The 22,746-nt window shown below is 43.8% G+C and overlaps 2 protein-coding genes across 2 annotated transcripts in view; one reads left to right on the forward strand and one right to left on the reverse strand.

Moving 5' to 3' along the window:
* The window catches only part of LOC311129579 (gamma-crystallin M3-like), a gene marked incomplete at both ends in the record, with an annotated part of 79,069 nt that extends 61,474 nt beyond the window's left edge, over nt 1-17,595 (forward strand). The window contains 2 exons of the mRNA XM_084161921.1: nt 16,964-17,212; nt 17,314-17,595. Coding sequence (XP_084018047.1) covers nt 16,964-17,212; nt 17,314-17,595 — 531 coding nt within the window. The remainder of the gene's footprint in view (nt 1-16,963; nt 17,213-17,313) is intronic.
* On the reverse strand, nt 4,820-21,683 carry LOC311129588 (gamma-crystallin M3-like; the record flags this gene model as incomplete). The annotated part of the gene is made up of 3 exons (XM_084161931.1): nt 21,450-21,683; nt 5,198-5,446; nt 4,820-5,101 (listed from the first exon to the last, which is right to left on the reverse strand). Exons 1-3 carry the CDS (start codon nt 21,639-21,641, stop codon nt 4,820-4,822), a joined length of 723 nt encoding a protein of 240 aa, XP_084018057.1. The 5' UTR covers nt 21,642-21,683.
* Nucleotides 21,684-22,746: the final 1,063 nt, after the last annotated feature.

The following is a 22,746-nucleotide window of genomic DNA, read 5'->3' on the forward strand; positions in this document are numbered from 1 at the left end:
TTAACCATCATCTTGAACTTCTTCCATTTTCTAATAATTGCGCCAACAGTTGTTGCCTTCTCACCAAGCTGCTTGCCTATTGTCCTTTAGCCCATCCCAGCCTTGTGCAGGTCTACAATTTTATCCCTGATGTCCTTACACAGCTCTCTGGTCTTGGCCATTGTGGAGAGGTTGGAGTCTGTTTGATTGAGTGTGTGGACATGTGTCTTTTTATACAGGTAACGAGTTCAAACAGGTGCAGTTAATACAGGTAATGAGTGGAGAACATGAGGGCTTCTTAAAGAAAAACTAACAGGTCTGTGAGAGCCGGAATTCTTACTGGTTGGTAGGTGATCAAATACTTATGTCATGCAATAAAATACAAATGAATTACTTAAAAATCATACAATGTGACTTTCTGGATTTTTGTTTTAGATTCCGTCTCTCACAGTTGAAGTGTACCTATGATAAGAATTACAGACCTCTACATGCTTTGTAAGTAGGAGAACCTGCAAAATCGGCAGTGTATCAAATACTTGTTCTCCCCACTGTATTTGGCTAAGGTGTATTTAAACTTCCAACTTCAACTGTAACAGAGCAATCTTGAAGACTTTCACACTTCAATATCTCCATCCAGGGCTATAGTTCAGGTCTATGCCTGGCGAACGTATGACTGTATAACCCCATCAAATTAATGCAGAAGACCAAAGCGTGATGTTGCTAAACCTGCTCTCACGTTAGTAAAATATAGCCCTGGATTATAGTTAAATTTACTTTTTAAGAGGAGGGTGTGAGAGGAAGTTGAATCCACACATTTTCCAAAATTTTCCCACAAGTATACACATTGGTGTTTACATATACACTGAGTGTACAAAACATTAAGGACAGATACTCTTTCCATGACATAGACTGACCAGGTGAATCTAGGTGAAAGCTATGATCCCTTATTGATGTCCACTTCAATCAGTGTAGATGAAGGGGAGGAGACAGGTTAAAGAAGGATTTTTAAGCCTTTAGACAATTGAGACATGGATCGTTTATGTGTGCCATTCAGAGGGTGAATGGGCAAGACAAAATATTGAAGTAGGTGCCAGGCGCACCAGTTTGATTGTGTCAAGAAGTGCAACACAGCTGGGTTTTTCACGCTCAACAGTTTCCCGTGTGTATTAAGAATGGTCCACCACCCAAAGGACATCCAGCCAACTTGACACAACTGTGGGAAGCATTGGAGTCAACATGGGCCAGCATCCCTCTGGAACACTTTGGACACCTTGTAGAGTCCATGACCCGACAAATTGAGGCTGTTCTGAGGGCAAAAGGTGGGGGAAGGTGTTTTGTATGCTCAGTGTATATTTACTTGTTTTTAGAGTTGATTAAACTTTCTATGAAATTGCCATTTTTATACAATATATTAAGTGTAACCTAATCTTACCTCCACTTCTTTCAACAGGTACTCTCTATGAAAGTAGTGCAGAAGTGAGCTGGGATGAAGCGGAGGGTTTGAACAATGCTACTCAAATGTGTTTGACCTCAACTGTACTAGTCGGCAACACACGACAACTATACATAGTTCGTTGAACATTAATTTAAGTAAATAGTGTACATGTATAATCTGTTTTTCATGATTTATTTATGATTGTAGACCCTTTAATTAAATACATATTAATGTACTGTTATTGAATAGCAGGTCTCCCCTTCTAATAGAGTATGAATATACTTTCTCTGTTTGAAATTGTGATAGGTGATGAAGGAGTCAGGCGCAGGAGGGTAAATCACAGAATACAGAGTTTATTCCATAGTACAGAGTTACGCTGGATAGCGTCAAACAGTCCAATGCGCAAAACAGGCGCACTGGAACAAAACAGGCACACGGGGAAAATATACCCCGGCAATACAAAATACACATAGCTCAACCGAGCTACTCTCTCCTCACATTAAACAATCACCCACAAGGACAAGGGGGGCAGAGGGAACACTTATACATGTACTAATGAGGGGATATAAATAATAATAATATGCCATTTTGCAGACGCTTTTATCCAAAGCGACTTACAGTCATGCGTGCATACATTTTTTTGTGTATGGGTGGTCCCGGGGATCGAACCCACTACCTTGGCGTTACAAGCGCTGTGCTCTACCAGCTGAGCTACAGAGGACCACATGAACCAGGTGTGTGTAATAGACAAGACAAAACAAATGGAATGATGAGATATGGAGCGGCAGTAGAAGGCCGGTGACGACGAACGCTTAAGCCTGCCCGAACAAGGAGAGGAGGCAGCTTCGGAGGAAGTCGTGACAGAAATATACAGTATACCCAGTAATATCATGGTAAATGTAATAATAGTAAGATAAATTAGTATGATGGGGGTCCATATCAGGTAGGAAAAAAGTAGCTATGATGAGTAAAACATGACTGACCTCGGTAGCCGTAGGTACATAACAGAAGTAGGGGTGAATGGTGGGAACCCGGTTATCGAGATTTACCGGGATTTACTGCCCAAAACCACTCCCTTTTCCCGGGATAAATAACTGTGAGAAACCGGTAAATTATACTAAATTATTTATATGACCAGCATGGAGTGAAATGGAAATGTTAAATTACATGTGATGTCTAAATCTGGCTTATCTACGGCCTCTGACGGATGAATCAACGCTCAGGGTGGGGACAGACAGCCCATCTCGGTATGGAGTGCAGTGCACTATGCATGTGTAGACCTATCATCTCATCATGGTCACTTTTTTTTATTGTGACAGGTAGCCCTACATTTTCTGCAGCATAGCCTATGTTAGAGTAATATAAAGAACAAATATGCGTCTAATTTAGCCATCTCCATCTGGCTTTCGGGGGTCACCTTGTTTTTTAATTATAAAGATGTTTTATTTTTTATTGCAGCTGCAGAGTTTTAGAACAGCCTATCACTCGAATATCTATCATTGCTTTTAAATCAGTGCATGCCTGAGCACTCTCTCACAGTCTTTCTCTCTCTCCATCAACTCCATTCAAATTGCATCCAAAATAGATCCCTCTGTTCTAGATTAATATATATAGCCCTATATATAGCTGTCCTAGCCTACCTCAGGTAATACATTCAATGTAGTATTAGCCTTATATTTAGCTAATTCATGATGGGTTATGCATAATAAGCTTCTAACTTATAGCCTCTGTCTCCTGCGCAATACGCACACACCTGTGCTCCGCTGGCCTCTCCTTAGAAAACGCTCATTAGCTCTTGGAGTCTCATGCAGGAAAAGCTAGACTAGAATAGCTTGCTGGAAATAAATTTTTTTCTAGCATTTCTTATATCAATAGACTATTCGATGAGGGATGCAAGCTCTTTTTTGTTGAATGTTAAATACAGCAGCCAATAGAACTCATGGGTAGTTTGAAATGAGAGCGAACACGCGATGGCGGTAGGCTATAGCAGTTATTTATTCAGAACCATAACCATTAAATCTTCGTGAAGAGAAGTGAAAGCCTTCTGCATCTAATTCTGGTCCTATATTATTCAAGGATGTCATTAGAATGATGAAGATAAGGACAACGAAACATATTTAATTTAACTGTTGAAAGCGAGGAAGGAATGAAGCAACAATAGAGAGAGAAAGAGGAGGTAGGCTAATAACATTAGGGGAAATATTTTTGAAAGGTATATATGCACCAGCCTACTAATTATACAAATAGGCCCTATTATATTTCAAAATTCGCTAGCCTATACTTGTAACTTTGTGGTTGCATGGTTTGAACGATGTCCATAATTCCAGTCCATATAAAACAGTATAATACAATACAGTACAGTTCACACTCAAAAAGATTAGCCTACTGGAGCTAGTTTCATTTATTTACCCAAGAGAGCATAGAGCTAGCTATATCTATGGGCTTTTATGTTTTTCTGTCGGGCGTAATGTGCCTATATCACATATGTATTGTCACGCCCTGGCTCTGGGGACTCTGTTATGTTGAGCCAGGGTGTGTAGAGTCTATGTTTTGTGTTTCTATGTTCAGGATCTAGTTCATTGTGTTTCTATGCTGGCCGGGGTGGTTCTCAATCAGAGGCAACGAGAATCAGCTGTTGCTTGTTGTCTCTGATTGAGAACCATACTTAGGCAGCCGTTTGGGCATTTGTGTTTGTGGGATCTTGTTCCGTGTATGGTTTGTGTATGTACCCAAGGACTTCACGTATCGTTTTGTTGTTTTTGTTCGTGTGGTGAATGTTTAATAAAAGTATGTTCGCATTCCACGCTGCGCATTGGTCCACTCCTTTCAACGATCGTGACATGTAAAGGATAACGGCACAATCATTTGGGCTTCTTTGGGCTTGGGCTCATTAAATGTCGTAAATGTAGGGTTCATAAAATGTATTAAATATATGGCTCATCAGGCTCAGGTAGCATCAGGTTTGAATGTTCATGCTGATCAAAGCTCTAATCAAATCCAGACATTTATATGCTTTATAATGCTTTTGAATGACACTTCCGGTTTTGGCGGGAAATATCGGGTTACCCGGGAGAAAAGGGAATTATTCTCAGGATAGAACATTTGTAAAATACCGGGAAAATATTCAACCCTAACCAGAAGATCTCTCAAACCTAGAGTACAATCCTTTTTTTGAAATATGAATTGTACATCTCAAGTATGCGAGATCTGGTTCAAAGTGAAGTCTTAATGCACTATACTACATACTGATGTGCATGTGCATCTGTTGATTTAAGGCTGCTACATGAAGTCTACATTATTTGACAAGTACAATACTTGCTTATTCTGAACACGTTGTGAAGGGAGTAAAAGAGTAAAAGTCTTACAGTAGATAAAAGCATTTATTAGGTGGAGTTTGATGGGGGTTTAACAGGAGTCTATGATGCGTCTGATGGAGCCGATTCTCATGTCCATGGCCCCCAAGCCCATATCTCTCAGGCTCCTGTATTCTCCAGGCCTCAGGTAGATCATTCTGCCTCTGAAGTGGGGCTGCTCGTACATCAGCCAGTGGCCGTCCATCACGTTGCAGGACTGCATGTCAGACATACGGTAACGACTCATGATGGAGTCACAGTCGTCCATCATCTCGTGCATTTGACCTCCGAAGTTCTCCTTCTCGTAGATCCTCATCCTGAAGTTTCCTTTGTGCTGTTTTAGGAAATTTGATTGGAATTACTTATCCATGTGTGCTAAATGAAAGAAACAACACATTGAATTGAACCATGACACATTAGCTCTTCTTACCATGGGGATCATGCGGCTGGACCTGATGCAGTCGCTCTGGCTCATGCCCATCAAGCGCTGGTTGTCGGGGTACTCTCCTCTTCTGACCAGCATCTGGTGTCCCATGAAGTTGGGGCGCTCGTAGACCATGAAGCAGCCGCTCTCAACCCTGCAGGAGTTGCACCTGCTCAGGTGGGAGGTCAGCTCAGGGCAGTCCTGGCTGGTCTCATAGGAACGTCCCTGGAAGTTCTTGTCCTCGTAAAAGATGATCTAGGAAGATATGGTTTTTATAAAGTTATTAAAATACACATCTTCAATGAGCTATGTGGTCACTCAAATATGATCACATGAATGAATGTGAACTCGAACTAGGTGTGTTCACTCACATTTCTGTATTTTAGAATTTACATGATTTTTACTTAATAACGTTGCTTTTGATATGCATATATTGAATTGTTTGTGTCAGCATAGACCTTGAACTACCCATGGTAGTCCACAATATATATATAGTTATCCTACCTTGCCCATGATTTCTCCTATCACTGACAACACTCGAACTTTGCCCACTCATCCTCCCCTGTCACTTTTATACTCAACTTGATAGCTAAATGATCTATGGTCCATTGTTTTTAATGCCTAACTCAGCAACACAGCATAGAGGGCTGTAATGTTTGTTAAATCGGTCTGTAAATGGTTATTATTCCAGATTGTATGCATCTGGGGCAGTGCCAACTGCAACCCGCTCCTATGGGGAACAGGTGCATTGGAGCATCGAATGTATCGACTAGGCCTTTTAAATGTGTTACTGCTCTGTCTTTTTCCTGTTTTACTTTTATTTATACAGGTAAGTCAATTAAGAACAAATTCTTATTTACAGTGACGACCTGCCCAGCACTTCAATAAATAACAATTACACTATACATTTCTATATACACATCAATTACACTATACATATCTACAGTTGAAGTCGGACGTTTACATACACTTAGGTTGGAGTCATTAAAACTCGTTTTTCAACCACTCCAGAAATGTCTTGTTAACAAACTATAGTTTTGGCAAGTCGGTTAGGACATCTACTTTGTGCATGACACAAGTAATTTTTCCAACAATTGTTTACAGACAGATTATTTCACTTATAATTCACTGTATCACAATTCCAGGGGGTCAGAAGTTTATATACACTAAGTTGAATGTGCCTTTAAACAGCTTGGAAAATTCCAGAAAATGATGTCATGGCTTTAGAAGCTTCTGATAGGCTAATTGACATTGTTTGAGTCAATTGGAGGTGTACCTGTGGATGTATTTCAAGGCCTACCTTCAAACGCAGTGCCTCTTTGCTTGACATCATGGGAAAATCAAAATAAATCAGCCAAGACCTCAGAATTTTTTTTTGCTTTATCGTTGCGTGCAATTTCCAAACGCCTGAAGGTACCAAGTTCATCTGTACAAGCAATAGTACGCAAGTATAAACACCATGGGACTACGCAGCCGTCATACAGCTCAGGAAGGAGACGCGTTCTGTCTCCTAGAGATGAACGTACTTTGGTTCGAAAAGTGCAAATCAATCCCAGAACAACAGCAATGGACCTTGTGAAGATGCTGGAGGAAACAGGTACAAAAGTCTCTATATCCACAGTAAAACAAGTCCTATATCGACACAACCTGAAAGGCAGCTCAGCAAGGAAGAAGCAAAAGTTAAACAATTTAAAGGCAATGCTACCAAATACTAATTGAGTGTATGTAAACTTCTGACCCACTGGGTGTCACGGTTCTCTAAGACCGAACCCAGAAGCAGACCAGGACAAGGTGAGTTGAACGAATGTGAGTGTTTATTTACAGATAAAAGATGCAGAATAGTCCAGGAGACGGAGCGGGTGGCGAAGATGAGTAGGTGGTGGTGAAGTGGCAGATGAACTGATGGCACGGCAGAGGTTGGGTGAAGGTTCCGGGAGAATGATGTTTATGGCTAACGATCCGGCAGGGAATGGAAGTCAGGTCAGAGCTTATGAAGGGGTGATGATCAGGACCAGGTGTGCCGAAGCTGATGAGAAGCAGGTGCGGGTAATCGAGAGATCACCCGCCTAGCAACGTCGCCCGGCAACCGGACAGGGTGCGTTCAGGCACCTTCGGGAAACAGGAGATACAGGGCAGAAAAACGGCAACACAGGCAGGAACAGACTCAGGACGCAGGGCTCATGACAGTAGCCCCCCTCCGACGAACGCCACCGGGCGGACTACCCGGAGCGCCAGGATGGAGGCGGTAGAAGTCACGAAGGAGGATCTGACGCCGAGGAATCCAACTCCTCTCCTCAGGACCATACCCCTCCCAGTCCACGAGATACTGGAAACCCCGGCCCCGCCGTCTGGAATCCATGATGCGGCGCACCGTGTAGACAGGACCTCCTCCGATCATCCGAGGAGGAGGAGGAGGAGGTGGAGGGGGCAACAGAGGGCTGAGGAGAACAGGCTTGAGGCAGGAGACATGGAAGGTGGGATGGACTCTGAGCGTACTAGGCAACTTGAGTCGAACCACAACAGGATTAAACACTCTCTCCACCACAAACGGACCAACGAACCTCGGCGACAGTTTCCTTGACTCAGTCCGCAGAGGAAGGTCCCGTGTAGCCAACCAGACCCTATCTCCGATTGCATAAGCGGGGGCTGGAATACGGCGATGATTCGCCTGGAGCTGATACCGGTCAGAAACTCTAAGGAGGGTCTTTCTGGCCCGATGCCAGGTCCGGTGGCAACGACGAATGTGGGCCTGGACAGAGGGAACCGAGAGATCTTTCTCCTGAGAAGGAAACAAGGGGGGTTGGTAGCCGTATAGGCACTGGAAGGGAGACATCCCAGTGGCAGAAGTAGGGAGAGTATTGTGAGCATACTCAACCCAAGGCAACTGAGAGGCCCAAGAGGTGGGGTTGGAGGAAACAAGGCAGCGCAGCGTGGATTCCATCTTCTGGTTGGCTCTCTCCGCCTGTCCATTAGATTGGGGGTGAAATCCAGATGTAAGACTGACTGTAGCTCCAATGGCCAAACAGAAGGATTTCCAGACAGCAGAGGTGAACTGAGGGCCACGGTCGGAAACAATGTCACTGGGCAATCCGTGGACCCTGAAAACCTCCCTAACCAGGATCTTGGACGTCTCAGAGGCAGAGGGAAGCTTGGAGATGGGCACAAAGTGGGCGAACTTGCTGAATCGGTCCACAATAGTCAGAATGACCGTGTTCCCCTCAGAAGAGGGCAACCCAGTGACAAAGTCCAGAGCCAGATGCGACCATGGTCTCCGGGGGATCGGTAGGGGGTGAAGAAGTCCAGAGCTGGGCCGATTGGCACTCTTGTTCTGCGCACAAACTGGACAGGCAGCAACAAACCTCAGAGTATCTTCTCCCATGGCAGGCCACCAAAATCGTCTGCGTAGAAGCGCCATCGTCCGAGCCACGCCAGGGTGACAAGCCATCTTGCTGGCGTGGGACCATTGGAGGACAGCCGAACGAACCGACTCAGGCACAAACAACCGACCGGGTGGACCGTTACCGGGGCCGGGCTGCGTCCGAAGGGCCGCCATAACCTCCTCCTCAATCCTCCACATAACGGCTCCCACGACAAGGTTCCGGGGAAGAATCGTCTCAGTCTTGGCCCGACTCTCCTCCGTCTTGGAGAACATCCGGGACAAGGCGTCCGCCTTGCCGTTCTTAGACCCCGGTCGGAACGTCAAGGAAAAATTAAAGCGTCCAAAAAACAACGACCACCTGGCCTGACGGGAGTTGAGACGTTTAGCCGATTGCACGTAAGCAAGATTCTTGTGGTCAGTCCAGACAACAAACGGTTGCTCCGCCCCCTCCAACTAGTGGCGCCACTCCTCCAAGGCAAGTTTCACCGCGAGAAGCTCCCGGTTACCCACATCGTAGTTCCTCTCCGTAGACGAAAGACGACGAGAGTAGTAGGCGCAGGGATGGAGTTTACCGTCAGTGGAGCATCGCTGGGACAGGATGGCGCCAACCCCCACATCAGACACATCCACTTCAACGACAAACTGACGGGCAGTGTCAGGTTGAGAGAGAATCGGAGCGTTGGTGAATCGCCTCTTCAAATCCAGAAATGCTCGGTCCGCCTCAGGATTCCAACTGAAGGTTCTGGTACTAGAAGTCAGGGCAGTTAAAGGAGCGGCCACACGGCTGTAATCACGGATAAATCTCCGATAGAAATTTGCAAACCCCAGAAACCTCTGGAGCTGCAATCTCGTTCCGGGCTGGGCCCAATCCAGAACCGCCCTAACCTTCTCTTGGTCCATCCTAATCTCTCCCCTGGAGATGATGTACCCGAGGAAGGATGTAGTGTGGGCGTGAAATTCACACTTCTCGGCCTTCACAAACAGGCGATTCTCCAGCAATCGCTGCAGAACCTGCTTGACATGCTGGACGTGGCTGGAAGGCTCCTTCGAGAAGATAAGAATGTCATCAAGGTAAACGAACACAAAAAGACCGATCATATCTCTCAGGACGTCATTCACCATACTCTGGAACACTGCTGGGGCATTGGTCAGTCCAAACGGCATCACCTGATACTCGAAATGACCCATTGGTGTATTGAAACCAGTCAACCACTCGTCCCCCTCTCTGATCCGGACCAGATGATACGCATTGCGTAGGTCCAGCTTGGTGAACACAGTAGCACCCTGTAAGGAGTCGAAAGCAGAGCTCATCAAGGGCAGGGGATACTTGTTCTTGACCGTGATATCATTCAACCCCAAATAATCAATACAAGGTCGAAGAGAGCCATCCTTTTTACTCACAAAGAAGAATCCTGCCCCCAGGGGTGATGACGAGGGACAAATGAGACCAGCAGCTAGGGACTCTTATGTAGGTCTCCAAAGCCTCACGTTAAGGTCGGGAGATGCTGTATAACCGTCCCTTGGGATAGACAGCTCCAGGGAACAGGTTTATGGCACAATCATATGGTCGGTGGGGAGGGAGTGACAGAGCCCTCTGCTTACTGAACACTTCCCCCAAATCGTGATATGTCTCGGGAACCAGGGACAAATCTGGGGGGTTAGCCTCAATCACCTGACTGGGAACAGAATGGGAACAGGCAGTCTTGAGGCAGTTAGCATGACAATCAATGCTCCAACTAGTTACCTTGCCAGTCACCCAATCGAACGTGGGATTGTGTTCTTTCAGCCAGGGGTATCCAAGGACCAGAGGAACATGGGAAGAAGGCAGAATGAAGAATGAGAGAACCTCAGAATGATTCCCTGACAACAGCATCTTAACCGGTTCAGTCCTCATCGTGATACGTGCTAGACTACTGCCGTTCAGAGTGGTAGCTTCAATGGCTTCCGGTAATCGCTCCTTGGAAAGCCCCAGCTGTTCCACCACGTCGGCATCAATAAAGCTTCCATCGGCACCTGAATCGACGAAAGCTTTAATCGCTAAACTCTGATTCCTGTTCATGAGGGTAGCCGGGAAACGGGGTCTGACAGGGGTATTGAGAGGTTGAAACTGGCTCGCTAAAAGTCCTCCCAACTTTAGCGAGCCGAGCAGTTTGACGGCCGCTGGGAACAAGTGGAGATGTAATGTCCCGAACTACCACAGTAGAGGCAGCGGTTGTCTTACGTCTATGTTGGCGCTCCTCCTTGGTTAACCCGTGCCGCCCCACTTGCATGGGTTCAGAATCTGGAGGCAGGACCTCTCCACTAATCCCGTGTGGTGGGCAATGATCGACGCATTCTGGTCCACCTCCTGACCCGACTGGAAACTGAGAAGCTGATTGATTGGACGGGCCCCATTGCTTCTCCCTCCTTCTCTCTCGAACTCTGTTATCCACCCGAATAGACAAAGATACCAAACTGTCCAGGTCACTAGGCTCCGGATAGGAGATCAACTCATCCTTGAGTTGCTCCGACAGCCCCTGGTAAAAGGCCGCTTGCAGTGACTCCTCATTCCACCCACTCTCCACAGCCAATGTCCTGAATTCTACTACGAAGTCGGCAACGCTGCGAGTTCCTTGGCAAAGAGAAAACAGGCGCATAGCTACGTCCTTACCTCGGACTGGATGGTCAAACAGCTTCCTCATCTCTGCCGTGAACTGCTGGTATGACGCCATGCAGGTGTCCTGTCGTTCCCATACGGCTGAAGCCCACTCCAGGGCTCTACCACGCAGCAATTCAATAACAAAGGCTATCCTAGCCTTGTCTGTGGCGTAAGAGTGGGGCTGTAGATCGAACACTAATCCACACTGCATAAGAAAGGAACGGCATCTTCCCAAATCCCCTTCATACTTCTCAGGCGTCGGAACCTTGGGCTCACTGAAGGGCACAGCTCCAGAAGCGGCAGGCGAGAGAGGTGAAACCGGTGGTGGATTCTCAACCGGCAAACTGAGCTGAGCCTGGATCTTCGTCAGACTGGTCGAAAAGTTCCGAACCGATAACGCTATCTCCTGTAGCGCCGTGCTGTGTTGTCCCAACATCATCTCCTGATGGGTAATGGCATGGCGAACAGAGTCCAGGTCCGCTGGGTTCATTTATGGCCGGATCGTTCTGTCACGGTTCTCTAAGACCGAACTCAGAAGCAGACCAAGACAAGGTGAGTTGAACGAATGTGAGTGTTTATTTACAGATAAAAGATGCAGAATAGTCCAGGAGACGGAGCGGGTGGCGAAGATGAGTAGGTGGTGGTGAAGTGGCAGATGAACTGATGGCACGGCAGGGGTTGGGTGAAGGTTCCGGGAGAATGATGTTTATGGCTAACGATCCGGCAGGGAATGGATGTCAGGTCAGAGCTTATGAAGGAGTGATGATCAGGACCAGGTGTGCCGAAGCTGATGAGAAGCAGGTGCGGGTAATCGAGAGATCACCCGCCTAGCAACGTCGCCCGGCAACCAGAAAAGGGTGCGTTCAGGCAACAGGAGATACAGAGCAGAAAAACGGCAACACAGGCAGGAACAGACTCAGGACGCAGGGTTCATGTCACTGGGAAAGTGATGAAAGAAATAAAAGCTGAAATAAATAATTCTCTCTACTATTATTCTGACATTTCACATTCTTAAAATAAAGTGGTGATCTTAACTGACCTAAAACAGGAAATCTTTACTAGGATTAAATGTCAGGAATTGTGAAAAACAGAGTTCAAATGTATTTGGCTAAGGTGTATGTAAACTTCCGACTTCAACTGTATATACACATCAATACATGAAAAGCAAATACGAAAAGCAAAACACAATCATATGAAACAAACACATTCTTCAGTATAAATGCCCTCCTACATCCACCTGAATTGCCCTAGAGCCACCAAATCCACCAACTTTATGGACTTTTGGAGATCATTCCACATGAAAGGTGAAAAAAAAAAAAAAAAAAAAGATGTATCTAACTTGGTGGAGATTGAAGGGATCTCCAGGGTTAGCCATCCCTGAGTCTGGGTCTGGGCACTTATACATCTGAAGGTTAACAATGAGGTAAGGTATGGCGGAAGTTTAGTCCACGAGACTTCAAGGAGTGCCTACTTTCTGATACAAAATGCAATGATGTGTACTGAACCTATCCCCCGTAATAAAGCGCAATGCGCTATGAAAAAGTACATCTAATGGCTTCAATACTGAAATTGGTACTTAAAAGAAAACTCAACTTTCAAAATACAGAAATCATACCCGTATGATGCATTTTGCAAAATGCATCATGCGGGGAGGATTTCTGTATTTTGAAAGTGGAATTTTCCTTTAAGTACCAATTTCAGTTCAACAAAAGCTTTCTGCAGGGCAATAAAGGCAGATTGAAGCTCTGACAGAGCTTATTCAGCTGTAGGGACAATAGCATACACAACAGTGTAATCTGCATACAGGTGAAAGTCATTTTTTTTCATTCAGATAAACCAATATTGTTAATGTAAATAGTAAACCTGATTTAACACCATCAGTAAATACACACTGCGTTCTGTCCTTTAAATAATTTTCTAACCAGCTAAATGCATCCTGGTCCAGGCCAATTGATGAAAGCCTCTAAATAAGTAATGAGTGATCCACAGTGTCAAAGGCTTTAGACAGGTCAATAAAAAGGGCCGCACGGTGTTTCTTCTTATCCAAACAATTAAGAACATTATTTAAAATCAAAGAAGTAGCAGAGATGGTGCTATGACCTGATCTGAAACCTGACTGGTGTACAATAAGAATACATTTCGTAGTTTAAAAGTTGAGTATTTACCAAGGATTCTAGAATTTTTCCTAGGCAAGAGCGTTTGGAAATGGGGCGATAATTATTTAGGTCACACGGGTCACCACCTTTGTGAAGGTGTAGTATATGGGCCACCTTCCAGACCCTGGGGATGGTACCAGGGGGAGTATATGGGCCACCTTCCAGACCCTGGGGATGGTACCAGGGGGAGTATATGGGCCACCTTCTAGACCCTGGGGATGGTACCAGTGGGAGTATATGGGCCACCTTCCAGACCCTGGGGATGGTACCAGAAATAATTGCAAGGTAAAAAATATGTGTTAAAGATGCTGCGATCAGAGGAGCAGAAAGCTGCAGCAAGAAAGGATCAAGCAAATCAGCCACAGTGGATTATTTATTTTACATCAATCTTGCGCAAACCGTCTAGCACATCACAAGAAGAAAGTTGTTGAAATGAAAACAAAGATTCAAAGCTGAGGGATTGGGCTGGAGAAATGTAACCACTCAAATTCATAGACAGAGCTGTGGTGCTCTCACCACTGGTGTCCCCCAGGGCTCAGTTCTAGGCCCTCTCCTATTCTCGCTATACACCAAGTCACTTGGCTCTGTCATATCCTCACATGGCCTCTCCTATCATTGCTACGCAGATGACACACAACTAATCTTCTCCTTTCCCCCTTCTGATAACCAGGTGGCGAATCGCATCTCTGCATGTCTGGCAGACATATCAGTGTGGATGACGGATCACCACCTCAAGCTGAACCTCGGCAAGACGGAGTTGCTCTTCCTCCCGGGGAAGGACTGCCCGTTCCATGATCTCGCCATCACGGTTGACAACTCCGTTGTGTCCTCCTCCCAGAGTGCGAAGAGCCTTGGCGTGACCCTGGACAACACCCTGTCGTTCTCCGCTAACATCAAGGCGGTGACCCAATCCTGTAGGTTCATGCTCTACAACATTCGGAGAGTACGACCCTGCCTTACACAGGAAGCGGCACAGGTCCTAATCCAGGCACTTGTCATCTCCCGTCTGGATTACTGCAACTCGCTGTTGGCTGGGCTCCCTGCCTGTGCCATTAAACCCCTACAACTCATCCAGAATGCTGCAGCCCGTCTGGTGTTCAACCTTCCCAAGTTCTCTCACGTCACCCCGCTCCTCCGCACACTCCACTGGCTTCCAGTTGAAGCTCGCATCTGCTACAAGACCATGGTGCTTGCCTACGGAGCTGTGAGGGGAACGGCACCTCCGTACCTTCAGGCTCTGATCAGTCCCTACACCCAAACGAGGGCATTGCCTTCATCCACCTCTGGCCTGCTGGCCCCCCTACCTCTGCGGAAGCACAGTTCCCGCTCAGCCCAGTCAAAACTGTTCGCTGCTCTGGCACCCCAATGGTGGAACAAGCTCCCTCACGACGCCAGGACAGCGGAGTCACTCACCACCTTCCGGAGACACTTGAAAAACCCTACCTCTAAGGAATACCTGGGATAGGATAAAGTAATCCTTCTACCCCCCCTTCCCCACCCCCCCCAAAAAATTAAAATAATAATAATACATATTGTAAAGTGGTTATCCCACTGGCTATAAGGTGAATGCACCAATTTGTAAGTTGCTCTGGATAAGAGCGTCTGCTAAATGACGTAAATGTAAATGTAAATGTAAATGGATGCAAGAACTGAACATCCATGATATCAAAATTATAATTTTAACCATGTTTTGAGGCTATACAGTGTTTGTTTACATTCATATTGTTTTCAAACATTGGAGTAAAACAACCTTATATTTATGGTTCTGATTGGGGTAAGACAACTAAGCTCATAGGGCATTTATAAGTTATATTCTTCAAGCATCATTGAGTATGTATCATTAATTTATAAGTACAAAAATAGATGTAGCAACTGCAGAATGACCCTTTAAGTCACTTACTTTGAGTAAGGTTGGTATCCAGTGGTGTAGTGGAGGGTAAAAGCAAGTAAACACAGTTTGCCCACCAGTTTGCCCAACAGTTTGCCCACCAGTTTGCCCAACAGTTTGCCCACCTTTTGCAGAAAAATGCATTGAAAGTATAGGGAGTATTACTTTTTTCACTGCGACCGGCGATCAGAGTTTACCCACCTATTGTTTACCACTACATCACAGTTGGTATCGACCTACTTTGTTGTAATGTTTCATCTAATTGTCATGTATTCCAATAATATTGTATAAAAATAGTGATATCAAACCTCAGGAACTTTATTGTATTTTGCTTAAAATAAGTCATATAGCATCAGAAAAGGGACAACACAAAATATAATAAAAACAAAATATTTGTAATTCCTTTGGTGCCATTAAGGGCAGTCGGGGAGGTTTGGATACCAAGCAATCTTCCGTAAATCCTTTCCCAAAGGCTTCCCAACCCTGCTTATGTTGATGGTATTTGAAGAAATACAATAACTCTGTCTCTTGAACCAAATCGTTTAAAAAAATGTTTTATAGTACATAATGCTTGCATTCTACACATTACTGTTGACTCCAAGTGATTTAGCTTAGACTAGGGCTTCTTGTACTTTAGACCTAGTCCTAGCTTAGACTAGGGCTTCTTGTACTTTAGACCTAGTCCTAGCTTAGACTAGGGCTTCTTGTACTTTAGACCTAGTCCTAGCTTAGACTAGGGCTTCTTGTACTTTAGACCTAGTCCTAGCTTAGACTAGGGCTTCTTGTACTTTAGACCTAGTCCTACCTTAGACTCGTCAACATAGTAGTAGTGGCCTGAGGGCACACACTTAATGTGTTGTGAAAAGTGCTATGAAATGTAATGTCATGTAATATTTGTAATTGTTTATAACTGCCTTAATGTTGCTGGACCCCAGGAAGAGTAGTTGCTGCCTTGGCAGGATCTAATGGGGATCCTTAATCAATACACATACAAATAGGAATGACTGCAATCCTTTTGAATTTGGTTGTTTGGTACATTTTAAGTGAAAGGTTTTCAATGTAGTACCAACAATGAAGTTACAATCATAATTGTGGGCACTTTCTGTGGACAAACATGGAAAATCTTCGCAACAGGCGTCATGAGATTGCAACCCCAGGTATCACAGAGTTATTTCCCGCAACGTAGCAAAAATAGTAGCAGACCCATACCCAGTGAAGCGCTTTTTGCTTTGCTCAGTTGGCACAGTTGGCATTGCGCCAACCTCCATCTCTGCTTCTGGGTCATGTACGTATTGTTTAGAATTAGGAATCATAGTTAACGTTCCATGATAATCAAAGCCATAGGTAAGTAATTTACATGTTTAATTTACTACAGTATACTAACTCTTTAAAATATTATGCAAATGCTACTAAAACTAATAATATTGAACCTGCTTTAGTTTACAGTAGATTACATGGTGATGACTCAGGAATTTAACACAATGTGGTTACATATGCTGTGGGCATCTAACAAAGTATAAAAGGGCAAGGGTGCCACTAGCATTTACAGTCAAGCTTAAACAACCAACAGCAACCATGACCATGGGCAGGGTAGGTGGCATTTAAACAAATATTCATATCATTCTAACTAAATGACTGCTTTTGATGTGTGTCTGCTGCACCTTAATTCTGCAATAGGTGTTGTATAGGATTCTTATAACTTTTCTTGCAGATCATCTTCTACGAGGACAAGAACTTCCAGGGACGTTCCTATGAGACCAGCCAGGACTGCCCTGAGCTGACCTCCCACCTGAGCAGGTGCAACTCCTGCAGGGTTGAGAGCGGCTGCTTCATGGTCTACGAGCGCCCCAACTTCATGGGACACCAGATGCTGGTCAGAAGAGGAGAGTACCCCGACAACCAGCGCTTGATGGGCATGAGCCAGAGCGACTGCATCAGGTCCAGCCGCATGATCCCCATGGTAAGGAAGAAATAGCATTTCTTCCGTTAAATTACAAAGTAAGCTTCTAAAACTGTCATACTTTGGAATTAATACAAATGTTTTCAATTCCCCACCAACAGCACAGAGGATCCTATAAAATGAAGATCTATGAGAAGGAGAACTTTGGAGGCCAGAACATGGAGCTGATGGACGACTGTGACTCCATCCAGGATCGTTACCGCATGTCAGACTGCCAGTCTGCCCAGGTTATGGACGGCCACTGGCTGATGTTTGAGCAGCCCCACTTCAGAGGCAGGATGATGTACATGAGGCCTGGAGAGTACAGGAGCTTCAAGGATATGGGCATGGGGACCAAGGGCATGAGGTTCATGAGCATGAGGCGTATCACGGACATATGCTAAATCATCTGATTGTCAATTGTTCAAATAAATGTGCAAAAACACTATGCACAGTATTTGTGTTACTTGATCATCACATACCTCCTCTTCATTCTGAAATATCACTTACATTTTATAATATATGATATGACATGGTATATATGGCAACATTTATTCTATCTGTGAAAATACCTAAAAGCAGCCATTAAGAGGGCCAAGCACCATTGCTATCAAATATATAGCATTGCAGAAGGCATCATAAAAATAAGTTTTAAAAAAGAAATAAAATATTGACAATAAAATATAAAACTGTATACCTGAAAGCACAATCAAATCGCTGGCTGTAATTTATGTTGAAAATACTGTATGTCTTTAATGTATCTTCTGATTTTATTGACAAGTAGATTTGTGTTTCACCTGCATAGCAATGAAATAGCATTCAATGTTTATGGGTTATTATTTCAAAGGGATAATACAGTGCCGGAAAGTATTCAGACCCCTTGACATTTTTCACACTTTGTTACGTTACAGCCTTATTCAACAATGGATTAAAACAAAAAAGATCTCACAATCTACACACAATACCCCATAATGACAGAGCGAAAACAGATTTTTAGAAATGTTTGCTAATTTATGAAAAATAAAAAACGGAAATAACTTATTCACATAAGTATTCAGACCCTTTGCTATGACACTCGAAATTTAGCTCAGGTGCATTCTGTTTCCATTGATCATCCTTGAGATGTTTCTACAACTTGATTGAAGTCCGCCTGTGGTAAATTAAATTGATTGGACATGATTTGGAAAGGCACACACCTGTCTATATAAGGTCCAACAGTTGACAGTGCATGTCAGAGAAAAAACCAAGCCATGAGGTCGGAGGAATTGTCCGTAGAGCTCTGAGACAGGATTGTGTCGAGGCACAGATCTTGGGAAGGGTACCAAAAAATGTCTGCAGTGTTGATGGTCCCCAAGAACACAGTGGACTCCGTCATTCTTTAAATGGAAGAAGTATGGAACCACCAAGACTCTTCCTAAAGCTGGCCGCCCGGCCAAACTGAGCAATCGGGGGAGAAAGGCCTTGGTCAGGGAGGTGACCAAGAACCCGATGGTCACTCTGACAGAGCTCTAGAGTTCCTCTGTGGAGATGGGAGAAACTTCCAGAAGGACAACCATCTCTGCAGCACTCCACCAATCAGGCCTTTATGGTAGAGTGGCCAGACGGAAGCCACTCCTCAGTAAAAGGCACATGACAGCCCACTTGGAGTTTGCCAAAAGGCACCTAAAGACTCTCAGACCATGAGAAACAAGATTCTCTGGCCTGAATACCAAGCGTCACGTCTGGAGGAAACCTGGCACCATCCCTACGGTGAAGCATTGTGGTGGCAGCATCATGCTGTGGGGATGTTTTTCTGCGACAGGGACTGGGAGACTAGTCAGGATCAAGGGAAAGATGAATGGAGCAAAGTACAGAGAGATCCTTGATGAAAACCTCCTCCAGAGCGCTCAGACTGGGGCGAAGTTTCACCTTCCAACAAGACAACGATTCTAAGCACACAGCCGAGACAACGCAGGATGGCTTTGGGACAAGTCTCTGAATGTCCTTGAGTGGCCCAGCCAGAGCCCGGACTTGAACCCGATTGAACATCTCTGGAGATACCTGAAAATAGTTGTGCAGCAACGATCCCCATCCAACCTGACAGAGCTTGAGAGCATCTGCAGAGAAGAATGTGAGAAACTCCCCAAATATAGGTGTGCCAAGCTTGTAGCGTCATACCCAAGAAGACTCGAGGCTGTAATCGCTGCCAAAGGTGCTTCAACAAAGTACTGAGTAAAGGGTCTGAATACTTATGTAAATGAAATATTTCTTTTTAAAAAAAAATATAAATTAGCAAAAATTTCTAAAAACCTGTTTTTGCTTTGTCATTATGGGGTATTGTGTGTGAATGTAAATTGATGAGGGAAAAAAACAATTTAATCATTTTTAGAATAAGGCTGTAGTGTAACAAAATGTGGAAAAGTAAAGGGGTCAGAATACTTTCCGAATATACTGTATATAGAGATAGAATAGTAAGGTTCCAAGCACTGAACCTCGCAGAACTCCAAATTCAACTTTCTGTGTTCCGCAAGGTTTAGTTCTTGGACCCTTATTGTTCTCTCTGTGTAAGCTAAGCCTTGAACACATAACACATTTCCATTTGTTTCTTGAAGGCTAGTCCAATGATCTGAGTAAAAAAATAAAAATAAAAATAATAATGTAATGTATTGTATGTACACCTATTTTATAGTAGCTACAACATTTGCATTGGTATTTTTTCTCCTCTAAAGAGCTGTGCTCTCAGAAAATCTACTTGATCCATAAGTAATAGCACTGTATTTGAATAAATATACGAATGTTTCATAACTTTTCATGCTATTTGGTCATTTTGTTTTGATCCAATGCTTATTCAAACAGTGATACATAATCTGAATGTAAGTGAAATGTTATTTAAATGTTATCGATAAGCCACATTATTATGTTATATTCCACTTAAAATTTGATGTTTGATTTTATAGCACAGCTGAAGCAACAATTGTTTTTTATCAATAAATTGACTTGAAAAATATAATGCTTACAAAACCTATCTATGAAGTACACTACCAGTCAAAGGTTTGGAGTGCGCAAAGCTGTCATCAAGGCAAAGGGTGGCTATTTGAAGAATCTCAAATATAAAATATATTTTGATTTGTTTAACACATTTTTGGTTACTACATGATTCCATATGTGTTATTTCATAGTTGTAATGCCTTCACTATTATTCTAGAGTATAGAAAATAGTTTAAAAAAACTTGAATGAGTAGGTGTGTCCATACTTTTGACTGGTACTGTATCTCAGTAAGGGAACTAAATACCCAAAGTCTGTCTTGGGGAATCAACTACAGCCAAGTGGACAAATCATGTTAGGTTGTATTTTGAGAGGAATAACCAAAGTCAGTCATTAAATTCTAAATAAATCAGAAAATACACCAAAAACCACAATAATTCACAATAAAGGTGGGCAGATACAAAAATGCTCTTAGATGGTATTTTATTTCACAATTTAAAAGGGCTACAAATTAAAAGATTTAACAGGATTCCATGATGCGTCTCACAGAACTATATCTCATTCCGCTTCTTCCCATCTCCCTGAGGTTCCTGTACTCTCCGGGCCTCATGTAAATCATCCTGCCTCTGAAGTGGGGTTGCTCGTACATCAGCCAGTGTCCCTCCATGACCTGGGCAGACTCGCAGTTGGCCATGCGGTAACGCTCCTGGAAGGACTCACAATCCTCCAACATCTCGTGCATCTGACCTCCAAAGTTCTCCCTCTCATAGACTCTCATCCTGAAGGATCCTCTGTGCTGTTGTGCAAAAAAAAAATCATGCTCATAATCAACACTCCTTTACAGCTGTAATTCCAATTAAAGTGTACCAGGTAGCCTAGCGGTTAAGAGTGTTGGACCAATAAGCAGAAAGTCACTGGTTTGCATCTCAGCACAGACTAGGTGAAACATCCATCAATGTGCCCTTGAGCAAGGCACTTAAACCTAGTTGCTCTGGATAAGAGTGTCTGCTAAAGTGTAAGCCAAACCTATATCCATAGGAAATTACAGTTACAGTTACAGAATGTTAATTGTAAAGTATTTTGTCTGTAATGTCTTTGTCGTTATATGTCGGACCCCATTAAGACTAGCTGTAGCCATTGGGGTCGGCTAATGGGGAACCTAATAAATCAAATCAAATCAAGCTGGTTTAAGTAGAAATACAGTTCAAGTTTTAGATTTTTGATAACAAAGATGATAAAATATCTGCAGAGATATTGTATCAAGTTATATGGATCTCTGAGACTTTCTCCTACCTGAGGGATCATACGGCAGGAGAGGACAGAGTCACTCATTCCCATATGCATGTAGTCTGAGTACTCTCCCCTCCTCAAGAAGAACTGGTTTCCCATGAAGTTGGAGCGGTCGTACACCATGAAGCATCCACTCTCCACCCTGCAGGAGTGACACCTGCTCATGTAGGAGGACATGTCAGGGCAGTCGCTCATGCACTCATAAGAGCGGCCCTGGAAGTTTCTGTCCTCATAGAAGATGACCTGCAAGAGACCACACATCAAATGTTCAATTCACTTTCTCAAGTTCTGTGACGTTCTGTTACTAATACACAGGATTAGTGACACTAAGCCTTTGCTTTCATCATGACTGAAAAGACACAGTCACCCTACTATATGTGATGATATAACTATCCATCTTTGTTTAACTTGATCCCATTTCAAGCTGTCTGCTGTTCTTTTCCATTAGCTGAAACCCAGATGAATATGACTGTGCTACGTTAGAGGACTGACAGGCTGATCCACAGCTGGCTGATCTGTACATACCTTGCCCATGTTTGATGTTCGTTGTGGGATTCTGTCCAACAACCTGTGGCTGCCAGAGGGCTTTTATACTTTATACGGACCGCAATGGGGTTTTGTTATTCACATTTTCTGGAACCTGATGAATAAGCAGGTCTGCAACCGCTGTTGATTTATTTTGCGCTATCACAACTCACCACAAAGGAGTGCCCATGGCGCTGAGGACCAGCTGAAGACACACAGAGGAAGCAGGAATGTAGAGAACAGAGTCGATTTCTTGAAGTTTAGCCATTTTTGAGTGCCATACAAAAGCACAAAATGCTGGTATTTACGAAATATTATGATAATAATCTGCACATTTTGGGATAGCGAGTTTAAACATTGAACTGCCAATATTATACTGAATCTATTGCTCTCTTTCTCAAGAGAGAGACTTGTCTATAAAATACAAACGTCAGTCCCATTTACCACAATAAGTGACCTAAATATGTGGGAACTGACATAGTGCAAATGTCTTTCCACAATTATAATGAAAAATATAAGTTTGTTTTACTTTAAGTATGTTTGTGTTGTCATGTGATTATTTGTAAACATTAAAACCTATAATTTCAATCTCATGGCATCCATAGCACTGTGGTTACATTTCCCCAGCCCCATCCCCCATACAAATCCAAGTGGCGGGACTGCTGTTGGGCTAAAACAAAAACATAAACTCAGGTTTGTGGCTTTAATCAACGACATGCCATCAGTGGTTCAACAGTGGTTCAAGGACATGCCAACAGTGGTTCAAGAAATTGAA

This window comes from Coregonus lavaretus (genome assembly GCF_964263955.1).
Source record: "Coregonus lavaretus genome assembly, chromosome: 5".
Classification (NCBI taxonomy): Eukaryota; Metazoa; Chordata; class Actinopteri; order Salmoniformes; family Salmonidae; genus Coregonus; species Coregonus lavaretus.